Genomic DNA, 21,761 nt, shown 5'->3' with positions numbered 1-21,761 from the left:
GCCCACCAGGTATCTCTGCACCCCCTGGGATTAGAAAGGTGCTGGGGAAATCCTGCGTGCACTGGAGCAGCTTTCCCCTGGGCAGGCGTTATCAAGTATGTTGTCTATGGCTGGGGTTAAATGATAACAAAATCGACTAGCTGGTGGTCTGTGGCTCCTTAGATCATGAGCCAATACTTCTAAACAAAATCATCTGTAAAACACTCCTTCCTGCTGGGCAGACCACGGCCAAGTCTCCCACCTTGGCACATCCCAGATGTGCTCCCAAAGCCTGCAAACTCCTGTCAGAAATACGTCTTGGACACTTAATAAGGAATTGTTTAATTGCAAGTCACAGAAACCTGTTCAAATTCACAGGAGCAAAAATAGAGAAAATTTTTGGATAGTTACAGGAAGCTCAAAAGGAATCTTAGAGCAGGGAGAGAAGTTGGATTCATGATGGACTAGAAATGAGAAGCAGGTGCAGAAGGCACGGTGGCAGGTGGCTTTCCCCTCTGCCCCCTTCTCCCTCTCTTCTTCCTCTCTCCTCCTCTCTCTCCCTCTCCCTCCACATCCCCCGCTCCCTTCTTTTTTTTTTTTTAGACAGGAGCCTCAAGCTGTCTCCCTGGGTAGAGTGCCATGGCATCTCAGCTCACAGCAACCTCCAACTCCTGGGCTCAAGCGAGTCTCCTACCTCAGCCTCCCAAGTAGCTTGGATCATAGGTGCCCGCCATAACACCCGGCTAGTTTTTGGTGCAGCCATCATTGTTGTTTGGCAGGCCCGGGCTGGATTCGAACCCTCCACCTTGTGTGTACGTGGCTGGCGCCTTAGCCACTTGAGCCACAGACACCGAGCCCCCCTCTCCCTTCTATCTCTCCCTCTCTTTGTCCCTCTCTCCGCCCTCTCTCCCTCTCTCTCCCTCTCTCTCTCTCTCTCTCTGCCCCATCCTCCCGCTCTGTCTCCTCCCTCTCTCCCTCTCTCTGCCTTTCTCCCTCTCCCTGCCTCTACTCTCTCCCACTCTCTCTCTGTCCTCCACTCTACCCCCTCTTTATCCCTCCCTCCCTCCCTCTCTCTCTCCCCTTATCCCTCTCCCTCCCTCTCTCCTTCCCTCCTCTCTCTCATAAGCTCTCAGTTGCCCACTCGCTCCTCTCAGGGGAATGCATCAGCCCTGCCTCCTCCCCCAGCCTGGTTTGCTACACTCCATTTCCACCTGGCCAGAGCCTCACTTCTTTCTCTCTCTCTTCCCAATTCAAGGACTTGATACTGGTGGGCTTGAGTCTGTGTGCCGATTCCAGGTCCCTGAAAGAAAGAACCCGAGCACTCAGCTTCATCACTGTCCAGTCCCCTGTAGCCCCAGGGTCTGGAGCAGGAGCTGGGTGGAGCTATCCCCTAGCAGGCAGGGAAGAGGGGGGTAGCCCCAGGGCAGGAGCATGGCTGGGGCAAATGCCTCACAGGGATCGTCCCAGGAAATGGGACTGAAGATGCCACTGAAGATGTTTCATGTAGATATCTGTGACCCTGCCTGCTACAGAGTGGGGAGAAATGTCTCCAGCACCTTCTGCAGAACCCAGAGCAATAGTTTTCGTCTTCTCACTCTATTCCTGCTTCCTCTGCACAGGCTGGGACATATCTGGTGGCAATATGGGCCCAGCAGGGCTGTGAAAGCAGCACTCATGACCTGCAGCACCTGTGCTTAGTCACCAGTGCCACCTCCTAGGCTGGAGTCCCCTCTGCGGAGAGAGGGAGCCAGCAGGGCCTAGAAATGGGGGGATGAAGCTTGAAAGATACAAAGTAGCAGATATGTAACACGAACCAGTCTACAGAGCTGAGGTGCGACAGGAGCACTATAGGTAATCAAATTGTACTGTTAGAGGATTCACGCAGACTAGATTTTAGCTGCTTTTGCCACAAAAACAAAAAAATGCGTAACTATGTGACATGATGGGTATGTCAGTTTGCTTCACTGGAGGACCCCTTTACTGTCTTTATGTACCTCACGACGTCCTGTCGTATATTGCAAATGTACACAATAAACTTCATCTGAAAAAACCTTTAAAATTCTTAGAAATTAAATTTACAAAAGCACATGATTCATGAGCCTTGATATCACCAGGCATTTATCCCCAAACTTCGAGCACATAAGCTCAGTAAAGCCCCTTTATTTGCCCAAATGTTTCCCTCATGAAACTTCGGTCCTTGTATCCTGCTCAAATCCTCCCCAGCCTCGCCCGAATCTCCTTCCAGGTGAAGCTTGCAAGGCTGTGTGGATCCTCCCTGGTTTTTACTTACTTCATTGGCATACAGTTTGCATCATTAGAAAGTCATTAGCATTAGGAGGGGGCCCTCCCAGATCTTGAGCATTCAGGAGCCACCTGTGTGCAGCCTGTTTGTTAGAGACCTCTGCCCCATGGTACAGACCTCAATTACATTCTTCTTCGCTCGTTTTGCATTTGCAGGAATTAGAATCTTTGTAGCTGCATCCTCATTATCTTATCTGTCTTCATCTATCTTATTCACCCAGATATAACCTACTAAATCCACTAATTTGGTGCATTCCATTTTTTATTAATACAGCAATTAGAATATGTTCCATAAGTGTTGTAGCAGTCAAGATAAACTCAGGAAAAGTAAGGCAACAAATAACCTAAAATCTCGGTGACCTAAGAAAGGTATAACTCTCGGGCATGCTCCCTGCCCACTGGGGCTTTGCAGGGAGACCTTGTTTATCATGGACACTGAGAACTGCCAGTGGGCAGCCATCACCTCCAACAACACCAGGAACCAAGCCAGAGAGAAAGCCAGCTCTGGATGTCCTCACTGGAAATTATCTTGCTGTGGAAACGACACTTGTGATTCCTAGTCACAATTTATAGGTCCAAATGGTCACATCACTATCCACCAGCAAGTGAGCTACAAGGATGAGACTGCTACGCTCCTAAAGAAGAAAAAATCATTAGCAAACAGTTCTTCTGTCTCCATATGCAAAATGCAGACTGTGGCTATGCAGGGGGACCTGGAGAATTGCAGATATAAAGATCGACAAACCCTCTGAATATATTGTTTGCGTTTATTACTTGACCTAAACTACACTATATATGCACACACACATACACACACACACACACACACACACACATACACATACACTCCTAAATCCACGCCCTGCACCCATAGACCCAGAATTGCAATTCCGAGTCCTGGGCACAGGCAGCCTCCACTTACGTCTCGTAACAAGCTGCACAGACATTAAGACCCGCTGTTTCTCTGTTCAACCGCCTTATCTTTTTATCAAAGTCTAGTTCCCATTTGCTGTTACCTGGAAGAATAAACACTGAGTTAAAAAGAAAAAGATGAAGGCTTAGCTTACACTCCTAACTCTAACTGGTGCATCCAGGCGCTGGCTTCCTCCAGTGGAAGGGGAATTCGGGTGACTTGCTTGCCTAGGATGAGCTTGAGGCTCCTTTTCTTGGAATGCCTGTTTGGGCAAGAAGGCCCAGAAAGTTCAATTCATTAAAGAGCCTTTTTCTCTGAAAACTAGTTGTATCAGACATTTGTTTCAGCATTTTTCTTTCTTTTTTCCTTCTCTTTCTCACTTTCTTTCCTTCATTCTTTCCCTCTCACTTTCTCTCTTTCCCTCCCTCCCTCCCTCTCTGCTTCCTTCCCTCTTCCCCTTTTCTTTCTATCTTTCAAAAATTCCACTCTCCGGTGACAGGTCAGCCAAGTGAGAAATGCAAGACTTGAAAGAGAAAAAGCCTTAGATTACAGACTCTCTGGCCCCTGAAGGAAGGAGAGCCATGGCCAGGCTGCACATTATAATAAAGCCACCGGAGCTTGGAGCTTATTCCATTCAGCTTTTCAATCAGATTTAAGTACTTTTGCTATTGGCGGATATGGCGGATGCCAAACACCTCCAACTGGTAAATGGATCTGGGTCCACATTTCTCTGCAGGGTTATCGATCACCCCCTGGAGACCAGGCCGGCACAATAGCCTGCCTTGTGCGTTCTATATCTGCTGCCTCAACATGAGTATAAAAGGCACCTTCGCTGGAAATGCTTTTTATGATGCTTGAACAACCTAGTAATTTCTGCTCTGCTTTTCCTCACACCACTTTCCATGCTAAAGGGGCATTTTCATCCTTTAACAAGGCAGACTGCAAGGCAGACACTCAGGCAGGAAAGACGCCCAGCGTGCAGAGACGCAGCGGGGCCCACTCGGGCTGAACCTGCTCTCTGCCACTCTCCAGCTGTGTGTTTGGGGAGAAAAGTGATTTAATATCTCTGGGCCTCAAGTTTCTCATCTGTGAAATGAGGATAATAATAAGAGGACCTGCCTCCTGGGGCTGTTGTGAGCACTGAATGAGGTGATGCGTGGAACGTGTTTGCTCTAACCCCGACAGGCACAAGGGGCTCTGGAAATGGGGATCCCCATCTCCCACCAAGCTCACTCAGTAAAGCCTCAGTGGGAAGAGGGCACATTTCCAGGTCCTACAGAGCATCCGTCTCTCCCTCTTACAGCTGCAATAGCAAAGTACCACAAACCTGGTGGTTTTATGGGGCAATAAGCACGCATTTGCTGTCCCCTGCTTCTGAAGCTCAAAAGTCTGGAATTTGTTGCACTGGGCTGAGATTGAAGCATTGGCAAGGCTGCTCTCCGTGCAGGCTCCAGGTGGGATCCATTTCCTTGCATTTTCTGGCCTCCGGAGCCAACTTGGCCCCCTCCTCCATCTGCAAAGCCTCCAGCTTCTATGGTCACGGGGCCTCCTACTGCTGGAGCCAACTCTCTCCCTCCCGCCCTACTGTGAGAACAGGTGGATTGCGCTTAGGGACCACCCAAAGAATGCAGGTCAATCCCCCATCTCAAGATCCTTAATTCTCTATGGTAGCCCAGACAGGGAAGCAAGCTAATGTCCATCAGTGGATGAACAGATAAAGAAAATGTGAAATAGAAATAACTCAGCCTTTACAAAGAAAGAAAATTTGCCATTTGTGACAACGTAGAGGAACCTGGAAGACGTTGTGCTGAGTGAACTAGACCAGACCCAGGACGATACAGATACTACGTCACCTCACTCGTAGGTGGGAAGTACAAACTCAAAGTCATAGAAGCAGGGAGCAGAATGGTGGTTTCCAGGGCTGGGGGTGGGGAACAGAGAGGAGCTGGTCAAAGGCTACAAAGTTTTGGTTACGCAGGTGAATGGATTCTGGGCATGGAATGGACAACATGGAGATGGTAACACTATTTAATAATATTGTATGCTGAAGATGTATCAAGACAGTAGCTATTAAATGTTCTCAGTGTACGCACACACAGAAGTAACTACTCGAGGTGATGGGTATGGACACTAACTTGAGAGTGGACGTGAGGTAATTATTGCACATTATATGCGTTTGTCAACACAGCAGGCTACACATCTGGTTGAATACGCTGAGTCATCTGCTGATTACTATTTTGGCAACAAAGCGGGGCGGGGAGGCGGGGCAGATAAAAGACCCTTAATTTAGTCACATCTACAAAGTCCCTTTTGACAAACAGGGTAACATGCACAGGCTCCAGAGATTAGGATGTGGATATCTTTGGGACCCGTATTCTGCTTAGCACATTCTCCCAGAGTTTCACCCCCGTTCTTGTTTAGGTAGAGGATGAAAGGACTCATGGCCCTCCCTGGAAAGCTGGAGGACAAAGGCAAGACCACAAAATCCTCTCACTGGCCTCTGTTCTCATAAACGTTGGCAGGGAAGAGGTGTCTTGTGCAGGGGCAGCAGCTGAGATTGTGGGCTCCGGAGCCAGACTCCCAGGGCTGACCCCTGGCTCTGCCATTCCCATGGGGACCGCAGGCAACTTTACTGTTGGTTTTCTTGTCTGGATATGGGAACAGCAGTCATACCTGGTATTGTGGTTGTCCAGGGATGAACTGACATGTTCGGGGTTCTGGGAAAGCAGAGCTGCAATGTGGACAGGAGAGCAGGTGGGTCACGTGGGGAGGGTCCCGGACGCAGGAGGAGGGAGTGAGCAGCAGGGCAGGATGTGGGGAAGAGCAAAAGCCAGCAGGAGGTGTGTCACTGGGCTGGTCAGCAACTTGCGTGAACCCCACTGAGCCCCTCTAAGGAGCCGTGCTGCGTGTGCCTCCCACCTGAAAGGGAGAGCCATCTGCAGAGGATTCACTGAGAACACTCTCAGGCTCTTGTGACGGGAGCGAAGAGGACAGGGTGGGAAAGGAGAGAAGCTAAGCAAGGTGGCTTGGGGCAAGGCACACTGGATCCCACGCAGAGCTCTGGGGACACAGTCTTCCCTCCTGGGGACCAAGACTGGGCTTGCGCCCTACAATAGTTGGTCCTGGGCAGAGAAGCAGGGTGGTCAGTACATAACTCCCAGGTCATTCTGAGGGACACAGCTCCAGTCCCCAAAGTGCAGTCTTCTTCAGAAAACACAGGGAAAGTTGTCAGCGACACAGCTGCATCACCTGTTACACTCCTCCACACAACCGTGTACCCCCAAACAGCCCTGTACTTCTCTCTCCTCCTCCCCTGCTATTGCGTGGGCTATGGAGTAGGGTAAAGTCTCACCTGCCGGCCCCCCACGTCTCTCCTTCCTCTTCACAGGTTTCTGACAGATGTGACTACGTCTTTGTCAATGGAAAGGAAATGAAAGGCAAGGTGAACGTGGTGGTCAACTTCACCTACCAGCACCTGAGCAGTGCCCTGGAGATGACGGTGTGGGTGCCCCGGCTCCCACTGCAGATTGAGGTCTCCGACACTGAACTCAATCAGATCAAGGGCTGGAGGGTGCCCATTGTCTCCAACAAAAGGTAGGTGCGTCCTTCTACCAGAAACCAGCATGGAATGTGCTGAGGCTGAGAAGGGAATTCACAGGGGAGCTACCTGCAGGCATGATTGGGTCTAAGGCTCTCAGGTATCTTAAGGACCGAGTCTGTTGCTGTCTCTCATTCTGATGTGCTGCACTGCGTCGTCCTCCATCAGACATTGCTCCTAGGGCTCCAGATGTCTGTCCTGTCTTCTGGGCAACTTTCCTTCCCAGTAGTCCCAGCAGAAGTCCTGGAGTTACATCTTAACTTTGCTTGGGTCATGTGCCCCACCCATATCTAGCCACTGCAGCCAAGCAATGTACAGAGCAGCTGACAGGACTTTGGCCTCCACACACCCTGCCTGGAGCCAGAGGAGAGAGAGGAAGAGGCTAACCCTGCCCGCACCAGTGTTGCAGTTCCAGAAGAAGGGAGAGTTGACCCTTTTTGCTGTGAACCTAAAGGGGCACACAATGGATGTCCACTGCAGGGACGTACACGCACACTGCCTGCCCCGAGCTCTGACCTCTGAGCTCTCCACCTTGGTGTAAGGAGATCTGAAGCTTGTCCTCTGCGTGTTTGATACGCTGCTCTGATAGAGTTTGATAGAGGTTTGAGAGTCTCCATCATCCACCATCGGGGCAGCGCCATGGAGTTGTGGAAGCTCAGGAGTTCTGCTCATAGACCTTGTCCTCTCAGAAGAACCCGTGTGTAAGGACGCCTGCCCGGGGGATGGGCAGATGCCGAGACTGAGAACCCGCATGGGTAGACAAGGCAATGTTCCTGCAGCCTGTGCGCTCAGCAGGATGGAGGACTGGCCCTTACCCGAGTGGCAACATCTATACCCTGCCCCCTGGAAGCTCACTCTTTATGAGCCCCTGAACAGAGGATACTTCAAGGACCAAGGCCGTACGTAGGTCTTGTGAACAGCTGGAAGATGGTTTCAGCAATGACCTTTCCTTTTTTTTTCTTTCTTTTAAGCACACTATATTGTACAGCAGTCTTAGGTTCACAGCAAAATTGAGTGAAAGGTACAGAGATTTCCCATATAACCATCTGCCTTCCCCATTATCAACCCTCCCCCCCGACCAGGGGGTCCACCTGTTACAATTGATGGGGCTGCACTGACACATCGTTATCAACCATAGCCTGCAATTTTATGTTAGGGCTCGTGCTTGGTGTTGCACATTCTGTGTTTGGGCAACTTCATGGCCTGTGTCCACCATTACAGTCTCCTACAGAGTAGATTCTCCGCCCTAAAAGGTCTCTGCGCTCCACCTGTCCGTCCCTCTTTTCCCCCGACCCCCCGCGACCCCTGATCTTTTTCCCGTCTCCACAGTTTTCCTTTTCCATTGTGATAGCACTGAAATCACACAGTGGGCAGCCGTTTGAGATCAGCTTCTTTCCCTTAGTCATAATATGCATTAAAAGTTAGTGCTTTAAAAATGACTTTTGCGGGGGTGTCTGGTGTTGAGCTGAGAGGCTGAATTAAGGACTATTGACACCACGGGGAAGGGAACTGTGGGAAGATTTACCAAGAACTGGCCGAGTCTGCCAGTGTCGCGTTTCAGATGCTGTCACAGCTGTCTGGGTCAGATACAGCAGCAGAGAGGGTAAGAGAGGTGAGCAGAGCCACTGCTGTTCTGACGGACACCAAGGAGGGTGAGACGAGGGCTGACTGCACATGAGGCATCAGACAGAGGGAGCAGCTGGCAGCTGCCTCCGTGGGACCACCTGTCCACCTTTCTCGTCCCTTTCTGCCTTACCGTGGGCCCATGACTCACTTCTCTGCGTGCTGGCTTACCAGGATATACTAGTTGCCCATAGCTCTATAATAGTAGTTATCTGTTGCTGGATAATTTAGTGGCTTACCCTGAAACTTGGAGATTTAAAAGTTATACCAAAACTTAGTGTAGCTTGAAAGAATAACGTGCCATTTTACACTCTGTGACCCAGGAAGTAGCTTTGTTAGGTCCCCTAACCTGGGTCTCTCCCAGCCTGTGAACCAGGTGTCGGTGACTGGGGTCTCATCTCCAACTCACACAGGGAGGAGTCCAGGTCACTCACAGGGGTGGTGACGGGTCTCAGTTCATCACTGGCTGCTGGCCAGAGGTCACTATCACATTCTAGCCACACAGACGTCCCAGGGGGCAGCTCCTGGCATCACAGCTCACTACATCAAGCGAGCAAGTGAGCAGAATTGAGGGCAGAAAACACAAACAAGACAGAAGAAAGAGTCTTTTAAAATCTAACCATGAAAGTGACCCTCTGATCACTTTTGCTATAACTTTTTCATCAGATGAAAGTGTTTAGGTCTGGCCCTCACTGAAAGGAAGGCCATTTCACAAAGTAAATACCAAGGGGGGCGGGTGTCTTTAGGGACATCATGAGCTCTACTTGCCACACCGATCCATGCTGGCTGATCCATTCATGTCCAACCAGAGGTCTGGACCTCACCTCTGCAGGGTCGGCTGCCACTTCCTCAAAGGCAGGGCTGGCAGCTCACTCACTCCTGCAGCCCCTCACAGCCGCCCTCCAGGCGCCTTTCTGTTTACCTGACCCATCCTTCACAGGCCGGCTGGGGACAGCGAGGAAGAGGATGACGAGGAGAGAAGGGGCCGCGGCTGCACACTGCAGTACCAGCATGCCATGGTGCGGGTCCTGACGCAGTTCGTGGCAGAGGCAGCTGACCCGGGGGCCCACGCGGCCCACCTGCTGGGCTCAGACTGGCAAGTGGACATCACGGAGCTGATCAGCGACTTCGTGCAGGTGGAGGAGCCCAGGATTGCCAAGCTGCAGGGAGGACAGGTGCTGATCGGGCAGGAGCTGGGGATGACCACCATTCAGGTAAGAAGTCCTGGCCAGGCCTGGCCGGCCCCTGTCTCTGCTCAGTGACAATTCAGCTGCTTGTCACTGTGCATAACAGTGGTTATCTTTAGGGTGAGTTTTAGGCGTGGTTGGCAGCACTTTCTTGCTGAGTCACTTGTCCTTGCTGAGTGTCGCTGCCTAAGAGCGTCCATCCTCTCAGGGTGCTGTGGGCACCTCTGCCACACCTCAACCCCAGGCCTCAGGAGACCCCGAGCATCTCAGAAATGTGGCAAGGGAAGAACAGTATTTTGGCTCCATCGCTCTTGCGGGCCTTGCTTCTAGGAAGCAGGGAATGGAGAGGCCAGCGTGCAGCAGACATTCTTATGACACGGTGTTCTGGGAAGCTTGCAGGGGCTGGTCATTTGCCTTCCATCTGAGGATGCAGGAGGACTCTATTTCTACTCTATTCAACATCTGCCCGTTTCGAGGTGAGGAGGTCGTCTCACTGGGCAACTGGGGAGGTGTCTAAGGCACCTGTGCACGAGGAGTACTTATGACTGGGACTATGTTGGCTCATAGACTTAAAACATGCATTCTGGGAAACTGGCTGGCCTTTTTTAAAGATCATTTTATTCAAGGAGGAAAACAGATAGGATCGGGCTTTAGACCAGGAGCCACAAGCTTCAATGATCCCTAGAAGATGAGAAGGTAACATCAGTGGGCTGAAAGTGATGACTGATTTCACACAGTAATAGAAAGACAATAGGGAGTGGTGAGGACTGCAGTAAAGTGACAGTCTGCTGCTTGTTTCCAGATTCTGCCCAAAGGAAATGCAGGCCCAGTGTGTCCACATGTTACAACTTTTCCAGAAAAGTTGGAAATCTGTGTTTTTATATTAAATCTTGTGGCTTTTGTAAAATCATATTCATTAACTCTATTTTTAAGTATTATATATGCCAAACAAAACATACTGCCCCATACACAAGCACTTGCACCTTACACAATAGGTGAAGAAGCTTACACAATAGGTGAATTTCTGGGTGGTGCCTGTGGCTCAAAGGAGTAAGGCACCAGCCCCATATGCTGGAGATGGTGGGTTCAAACCCAGCCCTGGTCAAAAATGGGAAGAAAAAGACCTGAATTTCTATAATAAATTCATAGGCTAAACTCATACTAATGCCTGGAAATTCAGACTAAAATGAGAAACTGGTGTTAACCACTCACCCAAAGTGATAATTTATGTGCAAAGAGGAAATGACACAGCATCCAGAAATCAGGTATTAGGGAGGCCGAAATGGGCCAGCTTCCCACATACCTTAAACAAGAAAATTGTCTTGGTGGGGCATCCGTTCCTGTGGGCCTCAATTCTTTTATTTATTCTCACTGTGTCCTCCTGAGTTACAAATTCACGTGTCCACTCTCTGCTGGACACTGGTTTCTCAAGCTCACTGCCATTTGAGTGATAATAATCAGACCCAGAAACAGAAGATGGTATTTGGACAGAAATATATGGCTGGGATTCCTGGTGCCCTGGGAAAACGGTTCTCTTGACATACATCTTCCTAAATATCACCAAAACTTGAAGAGAGAAATAGACCAGGGAAACAGGTGAGTGGAGGATGAAGCTCATTTCATCCAGAAGGTTAAGGATTCCCAGAAAGCAGCCCAGCTGCTCCCATGGTGCAGAGCGCGAGCTCCTGGTGACACATGGCATGACTGAGATGCTCCAGGGACTGACAAGCTCTACCTTCCAGTTGGGTAGAGTGGGTTGCACGTGGGTTTCATGTGAGAGGTAGAAATGCATAAATATGGAACTAGTATATCAAACCCAGCACTCTTTGGCGATATGAAGATGTTTAAAATGTCGTTTCTGCAGAATAAATAATTTTAAGCAAAACACACATTAAGGAACGGCAGGGAGCTCTGTGCTGCAGAGTTGTCAAGTTAGCCCTCAGATGAGAATGCGGGTTCCTCCTGCAGGGAGGGGGTGGTGCATGCTGGGAAATGGAGTTTATTTGGGGCTACAGAGAAGGCCGAGCCCACCTGGCCCTCCCTCAGCACCTGCTTGCTGGTAGGTAACAAGCACATTACATTTTCTCAGCACGATGTATGTTTTAGAAGGAAGCATCTGTAGGAAAGGCCTGTTCTCACTCAGTCTGGCTCATTTGTCAGCCCATGTCCCCACGGCCTCAGGCATCCCGGTGCTGTAGGAGGAAGTGCCTTCCCCTGTTATGTCGGTTCTGCCCTCCAGATCCTGTCTCCTCTGTCGGATGCCATCTTGGCTGAAAAGACTATTACTGTGCTGGACGAGAAGGTGACCATCACGGACCTTGGCGTCCAGCTGGTGACAGGACTGTCACTCTCCTTGCAGCTCAGCCCAGGGAGCAACAGAGCCATCTTTGCCACTGCAGTGGCTCAGGAACTTCTGCAGAAGCCCAAACAGGTATGGGGGTAGGGCCTGCTTGGCCCTCTGGGGGGTCACGCCCGGTGGGTCTCCCACCATGGAGGTCACACACATCAGGTGGGTCACACACACTGGGTGGGTCTCATATCAGGTGCGTCTTATAAAAGAGTGAGATCACCTGTCAGGTGTTTCTCAACCTGCAAAGGACACCTGTGATGACCTCTGCCTCATGGTTCCTAGCTCCTTCAAGCAAAGATGCACAAGATAAACACATAAACAGAGGTTGCAACAATTAAAAAGTTAGAAGTTCCACAGGACAGAAGCCCCAGGGGAAAGGCTCCTACCCCCCACCTTCCCCTTCACAGTAAAGCAGGTACAGGTCCACCCTCCATCCCCCCAGCAGTGGGAGGTGGTAGGAGGCCGGGGACAGGCTCAGAGGACATGCCACCTTCTGCTGCAGGGTCCCTGCAGGAGCTCGGGGACAGTCTGTGCACTGAAAAGAGGTTACAGGGGATTAACCCCATACCAGTGATTATGTCACCTAGGCAGAAATAGAGAGCCAGTCATGACTTTATTTTTATGTCATGTTATGTTTTATGTTATGTTATTTGAAACCAGTGCGTACTAATAGTGTTCAACATGTGTGTATGCATGTGGGCATTGTGTGTGTCTGTATGTGTGTATATGTGCATGTGTGTGTTGGACCTGTATGTGTGTTGTACATGTGTCTGGGTGTGTGTCCTGTGTGTATTATGTATTAGGTTGTATATGTTGTGTTTGTGTGTACATGTGCCTGTGTGTGCAGGTGTGTCTGTGTGTGTCCTGTGTGTGTATTATGTATTAGGTTGTGTTTGTGTATATATGTGCCTGTGTGTGTGTGTGTGTGCATGTGTCTGTGTGTGTATTATGTATTAGGTTGTATGTGTTGTGTTTGTGTGTACATGCACCTGTGTGTGCGTGTGTGTCTGTGTGTGTCCTGTGTGTATTATGTATTAGGTGATGTTTTTTTGGTGTTTGTGTGTACATGTGCCTGTGTATCTGTGTGTGTTATGTATTAGGTTGTGTGTGTTGTGTTTGTGTGTACGTGTGCCTGTGTGTCTGTGTGTGTATTATGTATTAGGTTGTGTGTGTTGTGTTTGTGCGTACATGTGCCTGTGTGTCTGTGTGTGTATTATGTCTTAGGTTGTGTGTGTTGTGTTTGTGTGTACATGTGCCTGTGTGTGCATGTGAGTATTATGTACTGTGCTGTATGTTGTGTGAGTTTGCATTGCTCACGTGCCTGTATGTCTACTGTGTGTCTGTGTGTGGTGTGCGAATTCATGTGCTGATACAATCATTTCCAAAAACATGGGCCCACTAGGGGATATTCACCTCGTTATCTCTTAGCAGGAACACAGAGTTTAGGGTGGACCTTAGCGACAGAAGACAGTAGACCCAGCCATTTGTCTTCGTTGCACCCTGTGAAAAGGGGTCATCCTCAAACAGGAATGGGGAAGCCCCTGCCCCATACAGGAGCTTGTTCCCGCAGCTCTCTCCATCAGTCAGAAGCCCTTCTCTGATGCTGAGGCCCAGACCGTGTTCAGAGTGGAAGAAGCACTAAAGCAGGCTTGCCCCAGAGCACAGAGAGCCGCCTCATGTGCCCTCCGCCTGCTGGGCATTAGCTGATCTCACAGCCCTTCCATTCTGGTCTTTGTGCGCAGGATTTGGAATTAAAAAATACTTGAAAGTGAGTGATCTCAGTAACAGATAGGAATTCTCGGCCAAAGCTAACCTCCTTTTTCTCAAGAAAGGGTGTCAGCCAAGATGCAAGTTACAGATAGCAAAAGAAAAGTAACCCGAGGCCTCTTTCTGTCTTCATGGGATGATAAGATCAGGTGGCAGGCAGCTAGGAGTTACAGAAGGATGGGATGCAGCTGGAAGCAGCCCAAGGAGCTCCCCTATTTCTAACATGCAAGTGAAACGCAGGACCCTGAGATCTGCTCCACAGTGAGTTTGCGGGGCCCTTACCGCCTCTGCACAACTTGGCTCTGACAACGGTGGTTTCAAGAAACCCATTGTGCACTTGAATTTTCTGTTCAGATTTCACAGCAGACTGAAAGGACCTGGGCAAAGCAGTGTCATGTCCAATAACTTTTGCACTGTGTCTTGGGAGGTTTTCTACTTAGCAACTAGTCCATACCAACAGCTAACAAAATAAGTACTTGTTGGCTAAGCCAAGGGAAGGAGCAGAGGTCACCAGCCACATTTGAGGAGCCTTTCTTCTTACTTCCAAAGACTAAACTACAGCCGTGTAAAATTGACTTCTGTCATGGTCGGAGGCCGAGGGGTTGCATGAAAGAGAAACCCACTGGGGCAAGCATAAATAACAGGATATGTTGGGAGGATTAGGAGAATCTCATAGACTCTGATGTATGACCTTGGAGGAAATGGAAGGTCAACAGTCTCTGTCACATCCACTGTCTCACTCTGCTGTGTCTTTATTTTGGTCTAATTCGTTATTTTCTTTCTACAGATAAATGCTGTGTCGATACATGATCTGTAGTGGTCGCCCCAAAGGGGGGCTTCCTTCTCCAATTTTATATGAGCTCCCACTACTCATCTTCCCCTGTCTCTTTAGTCCTGCTTTTCTTGTTTCAAATAAGAGAGAAAGACAGAGATGCCGGCCAGCTCGGTGTTCCTAAGAGAGATGGCTCTAACAGCATCTGCCTGCCTCATCCCCACGAGCTGCATCCAGGCAGGCAGGGTCACATGCCTCTAAGAGCTGGTCATCATTCTGAGCTTAGGGTGGAGCAGGTTCTCCAGAAGAGGGGAAGGTGGGGGCAGAGGGGAAGCGATGCACCTGACAGTTCACTGTTGAGTGAAATGGCACCTTTATTAACACTAAAACCTTGCCTGAAGTTGGACGCTATCTCCAATGATCTGCCTGGCCAGACTGTTCTCAGAGGAAGTTGATCTAAATCACCAAATTCGAAAAGGCAAGGGATGGAGATGTGAGCGCCCCTTGGCCTTGACACCCAGTTTCCTCCAGCCAGTTGGGAGGAGGGTGGAGGTGGAGAGTGAGACAGACTCTCTAGACAGGGTGCCTCTTCCCCCCTCAATCCTTGGTCCGACCTCTCACCTCCAAGCCAAGAGTATATCTAGAGGCTGGTGCAAACCCATTCCTATAGTCCCAGACACAGCAGGGCCACCTAATCCCTTGTCTAGATGAAGGTCTTTTTTTTTTTTTAAAGATTTTTTTTTATTAAATCATAGCTGTGTGCATTAATGTAATCATGGGGTACAGTGTGGTGTTTTCATATACATTTTGAAATACTCTCATCAAACCGGTTAACGTAGCCTTAGATGAAGGTCTTTAATCTGTGTTGTGGGTAGAAAGTGGAGACTCAGGATGAAAGCAAACTTAAAAATCATGTAATAAACATTTTTCATGTACATGTGTAACACTTGTAAATGATCCCTCTAGCTGGTAATCCCCTTCGACATGTAATTTATTATGGGGCAGAAGTAGATGTAGGACAGCCTGAGGGTCACAGTTTTCATTAAACACCTCCAGATTTTTTTTTTTATATAAGAAGCAAATCTTACCCTGTTTGCTGTTGCTGTAGCCTGCTTTCTACATCTTTCTAAGACTTCATTCTCTTTTATACCCTCGGTGCCTCCCACCCCATACCCCTACACCATTTGGAAGATTTTTCTTTGTTCTTGTAGTAACGTTTCTGCCACAGTGTGTCCATTGTACTAAGCGGCGGTGCTGGGTGAGCACTCGGGCACATTCTAATTAACTTATTCTTCTCAGCAGGAAGCGGCCATCAGTTGCTGGGTCCAGTTCAGTGATGGCTCTGTCACGCCCCTGGATATTTACGACGGGAAAGACTTCTCTCTGATGGCCACATCCTTGGATGAGAAGGTGGTCTCCATCCACCAGGACCCCAAGTTCAAGTGGCCTATAATTGCCGCTGAAACGGAAGGACGCGGTGCTCTGGTCAAGGTCGAAATGGTTATCAGCGAATCGTGCCAGAAATCCAAGCGCAAGAGTGTGCTCGCTGTCGGGACAGCAAATATCAAAGTAAAATTTGGTCAAAACGACGCCAGCCCCAACACCAGCGACAGCAGACACGCCGGGGCAAGTGTTCACCTGGAAAATGACATCAGTGACAGAAGGCCCAAAAAGACCCTGTACGAGTGGGAGAGCCCAGAGGGCCGGTACTACAGCAGTTCTTCCGTGGGACTCATGGAAGGGCGGGGCACCGTGACAGAGAGGTCCACCCTGCGGAAGAAGAACGATGGCGACAGCCACCTGCAGACCATCCCCTTCGACCTCACCAGCTTCCCAGCCCAGGTGGACCTGCCCAGAAGCAACGGGGAGATGGATGAGAACGACCTGATGCAGGCCTCCAAGGGGCTGAGTGACTTAGAAATTGGGATGTATGCTTTGTTGGGTGTCTTCTGCCTGGCCATTCTGGTCTTCTTAATAAACTGCGTGACCTTTGCTTTAAAGTACAGGCACAAACAGGTTCCCTTTGAAGAACAAGAAGGTATGAGCCACTCCCACGACTGGGTTGGGTTGAGCAACCGGACAGAACTGCTGGAGAACCACATTAACTTCGCATCCTCCCAAGAGGAGCAAATCACTGCCATTGACAGGGGCATGGACTTCGAGGAGAGTAAATACCTCCTCAGCACAAACTCCCAAAAAAGCCTCAATGGGCAGCTGTTTAAACCCTTAGGATCCACAATCCTGGACGGGAAAGATCAGAAAAGTGAGCCCCCAACATCCCCTACCTCAAAAAGGAAAAGAGTGAAGTTCACCACCTTCACCACCATCCCCTCGGATGACCCGGGCCCCACCAGGGACTCCCTGGGGCTGAGCAGTGAGGATGACATTAAGTGGGTCTGCCAGGATCTGGACCCTGGGGAATGCAAAGAGCTACACAACTACATAGAGAGGTTACACGAAAATGTGTAAGCCGCACACACATTTGTTCTCACTCACCTTTCAGCCTTTAATTCCAGGATGTGTAGCAGCGGTGCACCCGGGACAGAAATGAAATGACAGGACAAGAGAAGGGTGACGCTGTCCAGAGAGTCTCGGAAAACAACCCCAGCCCAGCGCGGGAGGCCCCGAGTCAGCATCGGTGCACACATTCCAGCGTACGATGTCTTGTCTAAAGTTAAGAGGTTTATCACTCATGGGAAGATTTTTAAAACTTGGAACAAAAATGAGTTCTGAATCACTGAACTTCTGAGAGCTTCCAGGAAAGAGCCGCCTCTCTCTTTCTTTCTCTTGTGAATCAAAGCAATCTGGACGTTATAAATTCCACATGACTCCAAGATTCAATATTGCAAATGACAGAAGAAAAGCGCAACTCAGGTTGGGCATGCGTGGATGAGTGGGAGGAAGCATGTCATGTGAAGCGCAGTGGCAGATCTCGCTGTGAGCGTGGTCACAGGCAGCCTGGTCCCAGTCTGCTCCAGGAGGCATGACTGTGAGCTAGTGTCTCTCAGTCCCTGGGGCAGAGCCGGACCAGGCCCTTGACAGACCAAGGCAGTTGCTGGTGAGGACTGATAGGGGACAAGTGTGAAATACTTTGTAACTACACACCAAGAGCAAACACACACATGTGAATCTTATGAGCAGTTCAGAGCATTTCTTTATTTGTAAACTAAGGATACTGGGCATAGAATTTCAACCAGGCTCTTTTTAGCAAGTTCTCCCTGTTTAAATTTAAATTCCTCTGCTATATTGCCACCTTCCAAAATGCTGTTGGTCATTTGCAGGTAAGGGCGGGTGAGGGGGGTCAATTTCCAATTTCCTGAGGCCTTTCCCTTCCCTGTGCATTGTGTCCACTCAGTCCATCTTTGAAGAGGCTGGCCTTTAGGGGTAGGCCGTATTCACAGGGAACTCAGCACTGGGTGGGGTACGAGCCCTCACCTGTCTACACAGACAAGAGGGCTGTTTCCTGATGCATCTGTCACCATCCATGGTGGGTTTCCAGTCCAGGAATTTACCCTTGAGGTTGTTGAGATGTCTGGGTGTCTGTGTGGAGGGTGCAGGGTGAGCAGGGGGGTCAATCCAGCAAAAAGTCTGACCCCCACACAAGTATGGAGGCTTCTTCGCCTTGGAGGCCGGGAGGACATGAGGCTCTGGTGCAGGTGGGGGACGTGCAGGCCGTGTGAGCCAGCCCGGAAAGGGGTAGCATTGCTTAAAATTGAAATGACTCTGAATATCTCCCAAATCCCTTGGGGGTGGGGGGGAGTTCCAGCTCATGCTTACTCCAAGGCAGGGAAGAGGGTGGGATAATTGCCGACCAGATAGGATTTGAGAGAGACGGTGCAGGGGACAGGCCAGAAGAGGCCATGCACCTGAGTCAGTCTCTCTCCCTTCTTCCTCCCTCCTCTTTCTCCTCTTCAGATTTCTCTTTTCCAATTTCTCTTTCTCGGTGTATCTCTGTCTCTCTGGATTTATCTCTCGGCTTCCTCTCTGTATGTGTTTGTGTCTCCACCCCTTCTCCTTCCTCTCTCTCTCCCCCCCATAATTGAATTCTCCCCAGCTAATGTGTGTGTGCAAATTCCACTGGTTCACCCTCTCAACCTTGGCACTCTCTCCTCCAGCTGTGGTGCTATCAGTTTGCTCTGAGACTGGGATTCCTGCAGCCAGCACCATCGCTGCTCCTGTCCCCAAGTTTACTTACCTTGTTTGCTTGGGTTATTAAACTGTCACCTCCTTTTGATGATAATTCTTTCCTTTCAGCAGCTCTCCATATTTCTTTGCATTCTCGCCCTTGTGGTGTTTCGTTTAAACCACGGCCGCTGTCTTCTCCCAAATCTGTCCACGCGTAGAATGTACTGTAGATTGTAAGAATGTAATATATATTTATAAACTCACTGGCTGTAAATATAAAGTTTGCATTCAGCGGCTCCCTGTTTGTCCTTTGTCTTTCTACACATTGACCCCCTCCAAGGGGCTGCCATCGATTGCAAATTGCTCTCCTGGCACTATGGTTTTTGCTAAATGAAATGCAGATTTAAGGACCCTTACACAAACCAATTACACCCTCACATCGGTATCCCTGCTCTCTGCAGTGAGGAGATGTTGACACATGATGACAAAGTGCATTGTGTACTAAGTGTCTCTCCTTCAGGACCTGAACGGATTTGCAAATAAATCACACATGCAATTCTCTCCTAAAAGCCTGCTGACTGATGGTGGTAAGTGGGAGCTGTGGCAGGCAAACGTTTATTCCCTCCTCTCTTTGGGCTGCACCAAGGAAAATGCTGTGCTCTTTCCTGGGGCCTCAAACACACATACGCACAATAGCTCTGGTCTGGGTTAGAAAAGTTCAGTCTTTAAGTTCCTTAATCAAGTACAGTCCCAACAGAATTGCATGTAAAGGGAATGTACGTGAGATCCTTGCACTCATGCACAGAATAGTCAGTATTGGATCATTCATTTATCCAGCCAGTACTTAATAGGCCAGAGATGGCTGTCAGCTGTGGAGATAGAGCCGTCAAGATTAGACAATACAGGGCAGCGCCTGTGGCTCAGTGAGTAGGGTGCCGGCCCCATATACCAAGGATGGAGGGTTTGAACCCAGCCCCAACCACACTGCAACATAAAAATATCCAGGCGTTGTGGTGGGCACCTGTATTCCCAGCTACTCAGGAGGCTGAGGCAAGAGAATTGCCTAAGCCCAAGAGTTAGAGTTTGCTGTGAGCTGTGACACCATGGCACTCTACCGAGGGCAACAAAGTGAGACTCTGTCTCTAAAAAAAAAAATAAATTAGGGGACACACACACATTCGCACTGGAAAACCTCACTGACAGCTGTCTGGGGGGGGGGGCAACAAAGTAATTTTTGTGTAGTCATAGGTTTTACAAATGACAACAAAACAGGTTACAGAATAGAGAATCAATTAAGCCAACATTTAACACTTAGAACAGCGGTCATGACCCACAGGAACTATATTAAAGGACCGCAGCATTAGGAAGGTTGAGAACCGCTGACTTAGAAGATTTCACCTAAAAATTCTGGATTTCTACTGTCATTTGATAATTCAGACACTCGGTGAGAAGGGACTTCCAATCCTTCTTAGCCCTGGTTGGGTAAAGTTAAGAGTGAGAGTCTCCCTCTACCCCCTGGTCTCTCCTTGACTCAGGGCATTGATTTTATTTATTATCCATGTCATCACTCCTCTTGGAATAGACAAATATTTCTCCTGAGTTATGCCTGTACCCCAAAATGGGGGAAACAAATATAGACGGAGGAACTACGTGTTTTCAAGACAGTTAGGGAAGACCATATTGATTTATGAAAGAGAAGAATGTCTCTATGTGTCCCCAGGGAAATATAGAGTGTCATTGTCTAAAGAACACAACTTTGTCATTATAAGGCAAAATGGAATGTGAATCCGTGTGCCCAGAACTCCAGAAAGCAATGGCAACGAAGTCTTAACTGAAATTTCCACAGGATGTCTTTTTCTGTGTGAATAAATGAAGTGATGCTGCTAAGTGTCTCTCATCCCTGGCCTGTTTGCTCCTTTAAGCCAGCAGAGAGGCCCCCAGGGGCACCAAGCTTCCCAGCCTGTGGAGGAAGTCCAGTCCCCAGTGCTGATGGGAAGCCAGTTTAGAACACCCACTTCCCTGCACTGTGTCAGTCCTTCCTGGACTCTGGCCACGGACACTTTGCTGTAACAAAGTAGCACAAACTGAGCAGCATGAATAACAGACATTTATTGTTTAGAAGCCAGAAACCCAAGATCAAGATGTAGGCTGGTTTGGTTCTTGCTGAAGCTGTGAGGGAGACCCTGTCCCAGGCCTCTACCAGCTTCTAGTGGCTCCAGGCAGAACCCTGGAGTCCCTTTGAAATGGGACAGTAGATGTGAGAGAAGGATGGACCCCACTTCAGGTATAATTAATAATAGAAATTTATTGATAGTTTGATACACCTACAGGTGCACCTACAGGGGGCTCTTGTGGTGGGCCAACAAGAAGCCTCGAATAGCGAGGTAGAAGCCTTTTATACCATTATTCTGCATAGTCATGGTGACTAGCCAGCTAGCGCAATACAGAAGCCAATCATAGCAGTTAGAACGGGGTCTCAGGGTAGGGGTACATATTGATTCATACATCACAAGATATGTCACAAGTACATTACTTCATGATCATAAGATGGGGTATGTCATAGGGGGTTACACAATTCAGGGTGGAAGTACGTTTACTTAGGGTACATTAGTTCATAGTTTAGGGGTACAAAATAAGTGTTGGGTAAATTTCTGAGAACGACTTGGGACCTCTTCACCCGGGGCTTTACTTGGAATCAACCCCTCCCTTCCTCAACCCCTCTCTGCATAATTCCTTAGTTTCAGGCTGTTTCTCTTCCTTTGAGAGGGCAGGACTAAAAGGCTTAGGAGAGGTTTCTTTTTCCAGGGTAGGGGGCTTGTTCCCCACTGGTCTTAGGGAGGGGGTCAAGGGCTGGGGCTTGGTTATTACACCTTGGCTTGTAGACACATCACTCTAATCTCTGCCTCTGCCATTGCTTGGCCTTCTCCCGCCATGTCGGCATTTCAACATTTCCCTTCTTCTCACAACGACACCAGTCTCTGGATTTTGAATATATCCTAATCCAGTATGAGCTCATCTTTACCTTGGTTACATCTGCAAAGAGCCCATTTCCAACTAAGGTCACGACCTAAGTACTGAGGAACAGGGACTTACCATACCTTCTTGGAGGATGCATCTATATACTCCATAGAGATATAGATGCATTT

At 49.1% G+C, this 21,761-nt stretch overlaps 1 protein-coding gene across 1 annotated transcript in view; it reads left to right on the top strand.

Moving 5' to 3' along the window:
* LOC100959779 (transmembrane protein 132D) overlaps window positions 1-17,233 on the top strand; it is a gene marked incomplete at its 5' end in the record, with an annotated part of 45,346 nt that extends 28,113 nt beyond the window's left edge. The window contains 5 exons of the mRNA XM_012809020.2: window positions 4,497-4,509; window positions 6,533-6,787; window positions 9,355-9,628; window positions 11,841-12,032; window positions 15,793-17,233. Coding sequence (XP_012664474.2) covers window positions 4,497-4,509; window positions 6,533-6,787; window positions 9,355-9,628; window positions 11,841-12,032; window positions 15,793-16,959 — 1,901 coding nt within the window. The remainder of the gene's footprint in view (window positions 1-4,496; window positions 4,510-6,532; window positions 6,788-9,354; window positions 9,629-11,840; window positions 12,033-15,792) is intronic.
* Between the last annotated feature and the right edge of the window lie 4,528 nt (window positions 17,234-21,761).

Source organism: Otolemur garnettii, unplaced genomic scaffold, assembly GCF_000181295.1.
Source record: "Otolemur garnettii isolate 467f Iridium unplaced genomic scaffold, OtoGar3 scaffold00099, whole genome shotgun sequence".
NCBI classification, from domain to species: domain Eukaryota; kingdom Metazoa; phylum Chordata; class Mammalia; order Primates; family Galagidae; genus Otolemur; species Otolemur garnettii.
This window is presented reverse-complemented; position numbering and strand designations above follow the sequence as displayed.